Genomic DNA, 13659 nt, shown 5'->3' with positions numbered 1-13659 from the left:
TAAGAAGTTATCAATTTCACAGAGAAAAGAGGAATTAAATTATCAAAGGGTCCTTTTTGGAGGCCCAAACTATTTCCATTAGTTCTGCTAATGCAATTTGAAGTTTTCAAAAATACAAAATAATTGCTTTTATAATCCTAAAAATAATTATTTTTAGAGGAATATAGTACCTACTAGAAATTCATATATATTAGTTTAATGAATGAAAGAAAATGATTACTGACTTAGAATATAAAACTTTATATCCCAGATTGCTTCCAGATACTTAAAGGAGAGGCTCATATAGCAACATTAACTTGATCATGCACTTTTATGTTTAGAATTCTTTATTTTTACAGCACTCAGGCAAAACAAATGCTACAATTAAAAATGATCATTTCTGTATTTGGAAACAAAGAGATATATTTTTTAAAACTTGAGTATGATATATTCTGTTGTGTGAAATGAATACTAATGAAATCTAAATTCTTCAAATGCATGTCTATTTTTTCTGAACTAGTCCTTTTATGCTTTCTGCTCATATATTAAAAACTAGATCTCAAACTTAAATTCACATTCTGTTTAATATTTTGCCTATGTATTTTAAACAAATTCAAAATTTAGTAGTTACTACAAAAATAAATGTAATCCCCAGGGTTGATCAAAGATTTAATCTGACCAGATGGGGCAAACTTGAGAAAGATTTTGACTTTCCACTCTGTTTTGCAACAAGAAAGGCTGATTTTTTTTCTTTCTTTCTTTCTTTGTTAGAGAAACAGAGATCAGGCCATCCCCAGAGAAATGAGCAGGTGTGGCCATTTATAAGCATGTCTGCTTATATTACAAACCAGCATAAGAAAAGTTTGAAACGGGTTGAAAAGATCTGCTAAACAGTTTTAATGTTTTACTCTAAATCCTGCTTATTCAGTCAAGAGCTGATCAAGCTGGTGGGAAACTATCTAGTCTACCCAAACCTTTAAAGATCTTATAATTTTATTTTTTATTTTTATTCTATCTTTGGTAGCAAGTGAATAGGTGCACTTTGGTAATCCTTGCCTCTGGACAAGCACATTTTTTTTTTTTTTTTATCCTTTCTGAATGCCTAATAACAGAGCCTTGCTTCCTGTCTAATGCTGAAAAGGTGGCAATCAAGTTCTTTCTCTTAGTTTACTATAAAATTGAGGAATTTCACAGACCATTCTGAGAACAGAATCCTGTGAAATATTAGCAGTACTAAGTAAAGCCCTTTAAAAAATTTTAGATAAGTTAAAACGTATTTAGCCCAATTAATAAAAGTCCAACTCCTAAGACCGTATGAAACACTGAAGAACTCAAGTAAGCACAAGATAGTATGGAATATGGGTTTGTTGATAGAAATAGGGTGCTTTGTGCTGTTATACATACAAATTTACAAAGACTAAGGATGCAAACTACATTGTTTGAAATAATATATTTCTAAATTTTGTAAAAGCTTATTTCATGAAAATGTGTGTAGTCATGTTTCTTAAATAGAAAGACTTCTCAATCTATAGTTTTCAACTGACTGAATAAAAATATCTAATGTTATGAAAGACACCCTTGGGTGGGTAATGATCTCAGCAGCTACACTGACAGTTTCTCATGTTCTAATTCACCTTCACAAATCCATGGCATCATTTTTTGGCTAAAGTAATATCAGTCGTTGACATTTGCGGCAAGTATAAAAAGGACCCCCCATGGCAGCCATTTTTATTTGATTCTTAAGATCCAAAGGCTGCTGAAAGAACAATTGAATAAAGTTGAGGATTGGAGAAGCTTGATTTTCTTGTTCTCTGTGAAATGAAACTCTAGTCTTTTTCTTCCCCTTCCCCTTAAAAGCAAAAGTCTGCTAGGGGGTTGTAGCTGTGTCAAAGCCGCTGGGATGCCACTGCTGATCACTTTAATTACTACGACTAAGGAGGATAAAATTAAAAGTAGCACCATTGAAGCAGTGGAAGAAAGCTTGCCTAGATGTCGGTGAACTGTGAAATATAAAAATTGCATACCAATACATTTTTATGGAAAGGAAACAAGGAATTACATTACTTATTCTTGAAGAGTTTGTCCTTAAATTGTCAAGTTTTACTAGTGCGTCTATCTATGGCAGATTGTAGACCATTTTAGAACGATAAGAAAAATAGTAACTTGAAGACATGCTGTGGAAGGGCTAAATATTTTTTCAGTTTATGTCCAAAGTGGTTGGTTCTGATCCATCTTCTATATTTGAATATTTTTAATTCATTGTGTTGAAATACAAGCTTTTTGTACCATAACAGGACTTTTGCCTTATTCTGAAGATGTTAACAAAGAGGAAAGTGAAACTTAAATGTACCACATTCAGTACTTTTCTGAAGACTTATAATTTAAAGTCAGGAACCTAAGTTTTAAATGAATATAAGTAAGTTAATTTCTCTTTACCTCTCTGTATTCAGTAGCACAAAGGGGAGTTTAACCTGATTTGTATAGCCCAAGTGTAAGTAAAGAACTGTTGTTGTTTTTTTTAATGACAATAGCAGTAGGGCCTCAGACAAATTTTCTGAACACCAGTAATGTAATAGCTAGGACCAGCACTTTGAAATCAGGCAGACAGTGATCTTAATTCTTACTGTGCCATTTACGAGATGTATGACCTTGGGCAGTATATTTAAATGAGATTCCATTTCTATCAAATCAGAGTCATAGTGGTTACCTCACAGTGGTGAATGGTAAGTGAGACAACATGTGTGAAAACACTGCACAGGCACACAGCTAGTATTTACTCAAAAATACAGCTTCCATCAAACCCTCTAAAGAGTACATCTGTCTTACAAAAGCTAGAACGTTCTATATAACTCGGTCTAACTCTGTAAATAATACTGTATAGAAAAGGGTAAATGTCATCAGACCCATTCTTAGAAATAGGAGCCTACTTCAATTTTTTAAAGTTTATTTAGACTAGGCAGGTAAATGAAAGATACATAGGTTTCCTATGTGTTGAATTTTTCGAGTGTACTTTTAATGACAGCAGTCTTCTAAGTTACTTACCTTTGCATCCCATTGAAAAGATTCCTTTATTTTTTTCAGCAGATATAGTAAACAGATGACTTATTTACAGCTGTGGGTCGCTATCTTCTTTTGAATGCAGAAGGGTCAAAACAGATAACATTTCTGTACTTGAGTAGGTTTAGGCAAACCATCGTTGTCAGAAATATTTACCTATACAAACATACAAAAATAATGAAATAATCACCGCCCTTACTCTCTGGTCATTTTATTCCTTTGACATAAAAAATATGTTTCTTTTGAGTGAAAGACACATAGATTTTGTTGCTATCTATTCTTTAAATATTACTGTAAAAACTGACTTTAAAAAATTTTTTTAATTTAATTTAATTTATTTTTTTATAAGCAGGTTATTAGTTATCCATTTTATACATATTAGTGTATACATGTCAATCCCAATATCCCAATTTGTAAAAACTGACTTTTAATGAAGCTTATATATAAAAATTAAAATAGTTTTACATATAAGGAATCTGGATATTAATAATACTATCAATTAAATTGGTTGCATAATCAATTGCTGTAATTACAAGCTTTTCCTTGTGACCTTAACAATTAACTTCTATTTTTTCAGTCGGTTCTTTGTCTTAAGGAAACTCAGTGGGTGAGAAAACAAACAACACAGATATGCCATCCCACTGGAGCCCTCTAAGGCCCAAGCAAAATTATCTCTGTGGTGTTAGGACATTAGTAGAAAAGTAAATCAGGGCAATCTGATAGAGAACTAGAATTCTGTCAGTCAGGCTCAAGATTTTGCGCTGGGTCCATAAACTTTGTTTACTGTAGGGTTTTATGAGTTGTAACCTGCCCTTGTAGTCTGTTAATGAGGCTAAATCTTGCTACTTGAGAACTGAATTACAGCACACCTCTGGGCTAATGGTTATAAACAGAAAGTCCCATTAGGGCTGCATTCTGATTTGTTCATTTACATTTTTTCTATTGTATAGAGAACAATGGTGGGTAAATAGGTACAAACAAACAATTTACATGGAAATTGATAAAGTGTCCCTACTTAGTATTTAGAGTTGGTTTTATTAATGATTGCCTGCTTTAAATTGCACTCTTGGTAAGCTCTCAGAAACATTTGCAGGTGGGAATATTATTGGGAGAGGAGGGGGAAGCGGTAGCTGGTAAGAAAAAACAAGGTTCCCATTTCATATTCATAAAGGTAGAATCATTTATTTCATTTTTATGGAATTAAGATGACCCAAGACCACTTCATCTTAGTCTGAATCACCAGATTCCAGCTCTGCGAGAAGTTATTACACGCAGTGAAATTCACTTAAACCTAGTTGCCTGAGGCATATCAAATAATGGTTTTTATTAGTGCTCTTAACTTTTCTTAAGTTTGAAAGATGAAAGTTTAGTAAAAGCTCAATTTTCCTCAGTTGGTCATGTAATTTGATACTTTGGGGGGATCAAATAGTTTGAAGGTTAAAAGCAGGGCCCTGTAGTCAGACAGACCTGGGCTGGACTCCTGGCTCTGACATCAGTTCTAGCTGTGTGACCTTGGAACTCTAAACTTAAATATTCTCATTGGTAAAAATCAGGTTGTAAAAATTAAATGAGATCATGCATATAAAGCACTTAGCACATAAAAGCTCAAGAAATATCAGCAACTGTCACCAAAGTCACCATTATCAAGCCTGCATTTCCTTTTGTTTTCTAAGTTCAGAAGTATTAATAATGAACTAAGGATTTTTGTATATTATTCTTGCGTCTTTGGTCTCACTCTGCCCAGTACATACCACTCCTCTAACTACAAATAATCTCTGTCTCTAAATATTAAGAAAATTTCCCTTGAGGGACTTCTCTGGTGGTCCAGTGGCTAGGACTCTGCGCTCCCAATGCAGGGGGCCCGGTTTGATCCCTGGTCAGGGAACTAGATCCCACACGCACGCCGCAATTAAAGATCCTGCATGCTGCAAAGAAGATCCCCCATGCGGCAATGAAGATCCCACGTGCCTCAACTAAGACCCAGCACAGCCAAAATAAATAAATAAATAAATATTTTTTAAAAAAAGAAAAGAAAATCTCCCTTGAATGTTACATCTCTCTTCTTTTGCCCCACCACCCACCCCAGAAGCCTACCATCTCATGTCTTTTCTCCCTTCCCCCAAGACTTTTTAAAAATAACTCTTATTACAAGAGTAGTACATGTGTATTATAGAAAGTTAGAAAATGAAGACAAAGAAAACAAAAATATCACATTTCCATACCCAGATATCTCCACCATGACAATTTTGTGAATAACCTTCCAAGTCTTATATATGTATTTATTTTGCCAAAAAGACAAAACGAAGTTATTACTGTATAAACTTTTTTCAGTCAAGTTGTATTTTCTCTCAATTAATAACTCTAATTATATTCAGATTTCTCTAAGTGATTCAACAGTGTCCTTTACATCTGGTTTATCCAAACTGGTATCTAACCTAGGACTACACATTGCATCTGGTCAAGTCCCTTTTGTTGGTGGAGATGATGATTAGTTGTTTTTTGTTGTGTTTGTTTTCATAACTCTTATTAAACTGACCAGATTAATTGGCCTGAATATCCTACTTTCTAGATTTGTTTGGTTGCTTCCTTGCTGTGTCATTTATCATGTTTCTCTGTCTCCTGTGTTTATGATAAACTGGAGGTTGTATCTGAAGGCTTAGTAGATTCACTTTAGACATCTGGGCTAGAATATTATAGGTGGTGTTCGCTTCATATGTTTCATATCAAAAAACATATAACAGGGACTTCCCTGGTGGTGCAGTGGCTGAGAATCCGCCTGCCAATGCAGGGGACACGGGTTTGATCCCTGGTCCAGGAAGATCCCACATGCCACGGAGCAGCTAAGCCCATGCGCCACAAGTACTGAGCCTGCGCTCTAGGGCCTGCGAGCCACAACTACTGAGCCCGCGTGCTACAACTACCGAAGCACGCGCACCTAGAGCCTGTGCTTTGCAACAAGAGAAGCCACTGCAATGAGAAGCACACACACCGCAACTAAGAGTAGCCCCCACTCACCACGACTTGAGAAAGCCTATGTGCAACAATGAAGACCCAACACAGTCAAAAATAAGTAAAAAATTAAATTTAATTTAAAAATTAAAAAAAACATAACATATGGTTGACTCAACATTAGTGATGCTAAGACTGACCATTGGAGTAGTGGTTTCTAATCCCTGATCTAGTTCTGATCTCTCCATTTAAAATTAGGTTTCCCTCTTGCAATTAGGGAATAATCTGTGTGGTGTTACTTAAGCATATGGTCCAATTATTAATTCTGTAAAACAAACAATCCCAAACTTAATGGTGTAAAAATTTTTTTTATTCTCAGATTCTGTGGGTCAGGACTTCAGATAGGGTATAGTGTGGATGCTTTGTCTCTGTTCCACATTGTCTGGGGTGTCAGCTGGGGAGACTTGAACAGTTGGAGGTGACCCAAAATGGCTAAAAGTGGAGATTCTGAAGAAGGCTTTATTCACATGTTTGACACGTGAGCCAGGAAGACTTAAGGCTGAACTTGGTTGGGAATGTGGACTGGTGCACCTACGTGTAGCTTGGGATTCTCACAGCATGACAGCTGGGTTCCCAGAAAGTACAAAATGCAAGAATTTCAAGAGAACTGGGCAAAAGGGGTGTAGCCTTTTCTGACCTAGCCTTGAAAATCACCTGCAGCACTTCTACATTCTGTTGATTATGTACAAGTCACTAAAGCTGGCCCACACTCAAGGGGAGGGGAATTAAGCTTTACCTTTTGACGAGGGAACGGTAAGGTCACATTGCAGAAAGCATGTGGGATGAGAAATACTGTCATGGCCATCTTTGGAAAATACATAATATTATTATTATAGCTGGTATTATTTTATAAAGTTGAGCCTTCTGTAATTGACTGGGACTATTTAGTTACCCTAAACTTCAGTTCCCACTGGAAAGACAGGATAAGTATTTGGGTTTTTTCCTCTAATTAGTAATTTTCAGGAGTTCTTTTAAAAGCTACCTCAAATGAGTTTATATATCCTTCTAAGAACTTTTTGAATATCATAGTGAATTGATGAGTTTTCATTGATTCAGTGTGTGATTTCGTTGATTCAATTCATTGCAGTCATTGTTTGCTTGTTTGTTTTGATACTGAAATTGCTTCAGTTTGTCTACTGGGAGCTTCAAGCTTGTCTCTGGGTCCATTCAATACCTCTGTTAATCTACCCACATTAATTTTGACAGCTCTCTATTCTAGTCATCTCAAAATTTGTGAAAGAATTGCCTAGCCTTGAACTCTACCAAGCTAGTGTCTTACCCCTGTCTCTTCTGACTCAGCTTTTTTCTTCCCTCTACATCTAATCAGTTACTAAGAATTGGTACAGGTACCAATTCTAGCTCTGATGTATTTCTTACACCTGTCTCCTTCCATTCCCATTGCCACCATCCCAGTTCTGAATCTCATTATAGCTTCCTTGTACTGTTTATAAGAGCCTCCTAAGTAGTCTCTTTCCAGTCCCCCTATGCCAGCCTATCGTATACACTGTTGTCAGATTAATCTTTAATCTTTCTCAGATACAACTCAGGTTGACCATTCCCCTTGACAAAAAAAAAGAAAAAGAAAGAAGAAAAAAAGACACACAAAAACAAACCTCTTTCTTCTGAACTCTTCATCTGTTTTTTTTTTTTAATAAATTTATTTATTGTATTATTTATTTATTATTTTTGGCTGTGTTGGGTCTTTGTTGCTGTGCGCGGGGGCTTTCTCTAGTTGCGGTGAACGGGGGCTACTCTTCGTTGTGGTGCACCAGCTTCTCATTGCAGTGGCCTCCCTCGCCGCGCAGCACACGCTCTAGGCGCGTGGGCCTCAGCAGTTGTGGCACACGGGCTCAGTAGTTGTGGCTCACGGGCTCAGTCGTTGTGGCACATGGGCCTAGCTGCTCCACGGCATGTGGGATCCTCCCAGACCAGGGCTCGAACCCGTGTCCCCCGCACCGGCAGGCGGACTCTCAACCACTGCGCCACCAGGGAAGCCCTCTTCATCTGTTTTTATCGCACCTCCTTATTGTGGCTGTTTTATCTTTCCCTCTATAATATAAGCTTTGAAAATATAAATCGTTAGGTTTTCATATCTAGTACCAAGTACCAAGGTATGTACTGAGGACCAAAGATACAAAGATAAATCACATCTAGCTCCTGCCTTCAAGTAGCTCAGTTCTACTGAGAAGGAGACGTTTGTACAGAGTTATAACTTGACAGGTATTATTTTAAAAAGTAATCTCACACACACACACACACACACACACACACACGGTACTATAGTAACATAGAAGAAGGAGAACTTCATTCCACCAGTGGGGAGGAGGGAAGAGTAGTCAGGGGAAGTTTAGTGGATTTAAACTGAATCTTGAAGAATGAGTAGGAGTTAAATAGATGATAGAAGAACATTTCAGGAAGACAAAATGATATATTCAAATCCATGGATGCATGAAACTACATGATACAAACAATTTTGTATAAATAGATGTGAGGTTTTATAGAGATTGGGAGAGGTTAAGGGAAGATAACTGCACAGATATGTTGGGGCCATATTATTTCAGGCTTTGTTTTGTCATAATAATGCCTTATATCATATACTTTCCAGTTTACAAAGCAATTTCACATTGAGTATTTGCAATTCATAATAACCCTTTTTTAGGAGGCAAAACCTATTTTAGTTATTTAATTCTCTGTCACTTTTAGTTATTTTAAATATCAAAAACCACACTAGATTTTACTTTTTCTTCTCAGTGTTTGTCTGGGGGGAAGGCATAGTAGAAATGAGGACAGAAGTACATCAGTTACCCAATTCTGATTTTAAAGCTATCAACAACAATAACTGTGGAACTAATGTATACTATCCCCATTCCTGCTGTAGCCCCCTGAAAGTACCACTTCCTATATTTGGTCAACATGATGTAGCAGCATTTTCTGCCATCAAAGATTTCTTTTAGCCAGTGCTCTATGCCTTTCTAGAAAATTGCAAGTTAAATTCTAATCTTAAAAAAATAAGGTATTAATTGAAATTCTGTTTTCAGTATTGTTACTTTTTTCCTATAAGCCTGATTATTTTATTAATAGTAGATCCTGCTCTTTTCTCAGTAATTATATTGCCAAACATTCTTTAAAGGCTAGTTTGAATCTTTAACAGACATAATACAATAATTTGTAAATGTTTTTTAAAAATCTGATTCTTGGATGTCTTTTAAAAATGGTATGACATCCAACTGATATAGAGCATCCTATTTATAATGTGGGCCAAGCACCACGCTGTAAACCAGTTACTATCATGATGATCAGATTGAAAATGAAATTGCATTTCTGTCAATTACTGAGTTGGCAACTGTTCAATATATCTTAGCAGCAAGATGAAGAGCGACGTCGGCAGCTGAGAGAGAGAGCTCGTCAGCTAATAGCAGAAGCTCGATCTGGAGTGAAGATGTCAGAACTTCCCGGCTATGGTGAAATGGCTGCAGAAAAGTTGAAAGAAAGGTCAAAGGCATCTGGAGGTGAGTTAAAGAATCTTGTATCATATTCTACACACAACCCAGAAATCCGCAATGGATGTTTTGGGACTTTGTATTCTTACTTCAAAATGTTGTGCATCAAATACATAAAGTTTCTAGCCTATCAGTATGTTACAAAAAACTTAAAGCATTGTAAATCAGAAGATGACTATTGCCAATTTCCAAATCAACTCAAGAATTACTTTGATGATGATTAAGTATGATTAGTACTCAAGAAATACTAAGAATATGATTTAGGAGAAAACTCAGATGGGCCTTAGTTTGTGATTCCCCATGATGCCTGATTAATTGTATTAGGAGTGAGTAAAATGCAATCAAGTCCTCAACATGTAGATCACAAGACTTGTTAGTGGAGAGCTTTGGCATGAGAGATTTTCACTTTGAACCAGAACTTTGGAAAGTAGCTTTAACAGTGTTCCAGCATTATAGCCTGACATGTAAGCATTTTGAATAAGTCCCATATGCATTTCTTCTTAGTCTCCTGATTTGAAGAGTGTCTTTTTCAATATCTGTAGAACTTATTCTAAGCTTTATTTTAGGACAAGGACTGTACATATAATTAAAGGGAATTTTAGTTTTGCCTCTCAGTGCTCAATTTGGGCATCTTTAACTTGAAACTTTTTACATTTTTATTTGAGTAGTATATTCAAGAGGCCTGTGGGGTTTTTTATTTCAAAGGTATGTGACCTATTTATCTACCAGAACATGACAGGTACTTGTCCTGAGTTAATCTTAAATGCTAAGATCACTCTGGAGAGTAGGCAAGTGAGGACTCGAATAAGACCTTAAAGAACTGAAACAAAAGAAACCATTTCTAGGTCAATGATAAGTTTCTTCAAAGTAAACTGAAACTTACTGCTGTTATTTCTAATTGATTCCTTATATTAAAATCTTACAGTTGTAGAGCATTCCAACCAATGCCTATAGCATATATAACCTTCCATCCCATACATTTGAAAGCTGCTTTCACAAGTAGCTGTGTATCTGTCCATCTGGTATTCTCAGAATGTTTGTTTCTTAGTTAAATCCTTCATCTTACCTTATCAACTCCTGTCATTCAGAATTTTTATTACAGTTTCTATACTCACTACTAAAGTTTTATAGTAACAGCAGTAACTACTCACAGCTACATTATATAATGCTATTATAATTTGCTTTCATTTATGATTAGTAACAAGATGTTTCTCTGATATCATAAAAATTCCGGATATTCTAAGTAAATCTTAAAAATCTTTGCCTCGGGCTTCCCTGGTGGCGCAGTGGTTGAGAGTCTGCCTGCCGATGCAGGGGACACGGGTTCGTGCCCTGGTCCGGGAAGATCCCACATGCCGTGGAGCAGCTGGGCCCGTGAGCCATGGCCGCCGAGCCTGTGCGTCCGGAGCCTGTGCTCCACAACGGGAGAGGCCACAACAGTGAGAGGCCCGCGTACGACAAAAAAAAAAAAAAAAAAAAAAAAAAAATCTTTGCCTCCTTGTATCTCAGAAGGATAGAAAAAGCCTCATATTCTTAACCCTCCAGATAGACTGCCCTAAAGCTACTAATACTACCTCCGTGTGGTATCATAAACCCATAGAAGAGCAGTAATAATAAGATAGAGAGGCATCCACTGTCTCAATTTTTTTTTCCAACAGTGAGCAGATAACAATGCTAAATGAGTTGTGAACTCTGGGAAGGATAAGAATTAAAAATTTCTGATTAATGGTGTGGGATGAGTCAGCTATGTAATTGGTCTTATCTCTATAATCCAACCCCAGTTGAGGCTAAGCCAGGACTAGACTAGGTAGAGAGACTTAGTCAGTGTTACAACCCCCAAAATGGGTATCTTCCCAACTTGGTAACTAGGGAAAGTGAAGACCTGATTTTGGCATCATTCAGCAGTCAACAGAGTGAATAAAGAACAAGTGCGGATTGGATATCTGAAGCTAGCAAAGAAGTACAGACTAGAAAAGGAAAAGCCAGGTGAAATGAAGACGGGACAGGGTTCAACAGATGACTTATGAGAACCTGCTGAAGAGTCTAGACTGTTCCCTAAGGAGACTAAAGTGCCCAGGGTCCATTTCTCTCATAGGACACACCATACCTTGGATGTTGGAAATGGCCATGTATCAGATGATAGGCTCTTAATCAGAGCTAAGGTTGAGCTACAAGCAGTGCAGGCCTATTCCTTGACCTCAGTGGTGGATATTGGCCTGTCTTCATAAAGGTGTATGGATCCGACTAGGTCTGCTCTGGCATCAAGGCCTAAGCTGAAGCTATCAAGGCCAGAGTCAGGGAAGAGACCTTTAGGTCAAGGGAGAGGGTAAAATTCCTGCCGAGAATTCAACCATTCATACATACACATTTATCTGTTTAGCAGTGCCAGTCACTGTGCTAGGCCGGGATTTGGCAAACTTCCTGGAAAGGGCCAGAGTACATTTTTATAGCCTTCGCAGACCATATGTTCTCTGTCTTAACTACTCGACTCTGCTCTTGTAGTCTGAAAGCAGGCTTGAACAATATGTAAATTAATGGGCATGCCTGTTATTTACCCCAAAATGGTGGTGGGCTGGTTTTTGCCCCCATGCTATAGTTTGCTGACCCTTACACAGCAAATTAGAAATTCACTTGATTTCACAAGAGTCTAATTCCTAAATGAAAATAACCCTATGGGGTTGATAAGTCAGGGGAAACAGTTAACAAATTAGTGTCCATTCTTTCAATGTCTAATGGGAATTATCAGGTCTGAATAAGGAATAGTGTGAAAGGAGGAGAGAGAAATGAGTAGGGACCAGCCTAGAAGACAGACTAGGGTGGGAAAATTTTGGGAAGCAGTGATCCAAAGTGACAAAGAAGAGGGGGTAGTCAAGAGCTGAAATAATCAGGTGAAAGCACAACCTAGGGGATGTGTTGAACATGATACTCAAACTCACTGCCTGAATCTACTTGAAAAGGCTGTTTTTTTTCCATCATCAGTGAGGAAACGAAAACTTAGTAAGTTTGAGGTGAGGTGTCATAAGCCTCAGGTGTCCGCAGAAAATATATGCAAGATATTTTAGGTCATGTAAAGCCAGGTATTCAAGCATCCCACTTGCATCCTATTTCAACCAGAAGTAGCTTAATTCTTGTGAAATAACAGAATCAGTCCAAGGAGCTACAGCCTAGCTTTTACTTGTCCTCTTCTTGATGTAATTTTAGGACTTAGAGGAGAGTCAGGTGATATTGTGGTATACTACCTGTGTTTTTTATTTTATTTTTTTTTTATTTTTATTTTTTTGTGGTACACGGGCCTCTCACTGTTGTGGCCTCCCCCGCTGCAGAGCACAGGCTCCGGTCGCGCAGGCCCAGCGGCCATGGCTCACGGGCCCAGCTGCTCCGCGGCATGTGGGATCCTCCCAGACCAGGGCACGAACCCGTGTCCCCTGCATCGGCAGGCAGACTCTCAACCACTGTGCCATCTGGGAAGCCCCTACCTGTGTTTTTTAAATTTCTGCTTCATTGTTTAGTTATAGACCTATAACAGCCTCCTTTTAAAATCCTCATTTTAGGTAACAAACTTGTAGGTTCATTTATTGTATTGATCTTACTTGGCAAGGTACAGTTGTTTGTGGATGAATTATGGTATTTCCATTTTTAGTTGTATGGTATTGTGGTCAGAGAATATGCCCTGAATTTCTGCTTTGAGAATTAATAAGTTTTTGTTTTGGCCAAATAAATGTTACATTTTTATTAATGGCCAATGGGCACTTGCAAGGAAGGTGTTTATCTAATTTGAAGATGATATTATAATATATCATATATTTATTATATATTACATGGGATATTGTATATGATATAGATTTTGTATGTTTTATGTGTACTTGTATGTGTGTGTATATTTTGTGTATATATGTCATATATGTATTTTTTTATTTTGTAGCTTATCACTTTGATTTGGGTTAGGTGAGGGTCATTGAACTTTTAAACTGACATTTTTGCCTCTCTTTGATTTAGATGGAGTCGTATACTTTGGTTTTGCATTTCAAATGAATAAATGAAAATTTAAAAATTTTATCCATGAGAATGTTTGTGTGCCTGCATTATCCTTATTTCAGTTATGGCAGATAGATTT

The 13659-nt window shown here is 37.1% G+C and overlaps 1 protein-coding gene across 10 annotated transcripts in view; it reads left to right on the top strand.

Moving 5' to 3' along the window:
* The window catches only part of EHBP1 (EH domain binding protein 1), a gene marked incomplete at its 5' end in the record, with an annotated part of 340841 nt that overhangs the window by 267191 nt on the left and 59991 nt on the right, over positions 1 to 13659 (top strand). For 8 of the 10 annotated variants that reach the window (XM_079720382.1, XM_079720388.1, XM_079720385.1 and 5 more), the window contains one exon: positions 9407 to 9554. In XM_079720382.1, the coding sequence (XP_079576508.1) occupies positions 9407 to 9554 (148 nt within the window). The remainder of the gene's footprint in view (positions 1 to 9406; positions 9555 to 13659) is intronic. The other 2 variants (XM_079720389.1, XM_079720383.1) reach the window with 1 other exon arrangement.

This window comes from Hyperoodon ampullatus (assembly GCF_949752795.1).
Source record: "Hyperoodon ampullatus genome assembly, chromosome: 15".
Classification (NCBI taxonomy): Eukaryota; Metazoa; Chordata; class Mammalia; order Artiodactyla; family Ziphiidae; genus Hyperoodon; species Hyperoodon ampullatus.
This window is presented reverse-complemented; position numbering and strand designations above follow the sequence as displayed.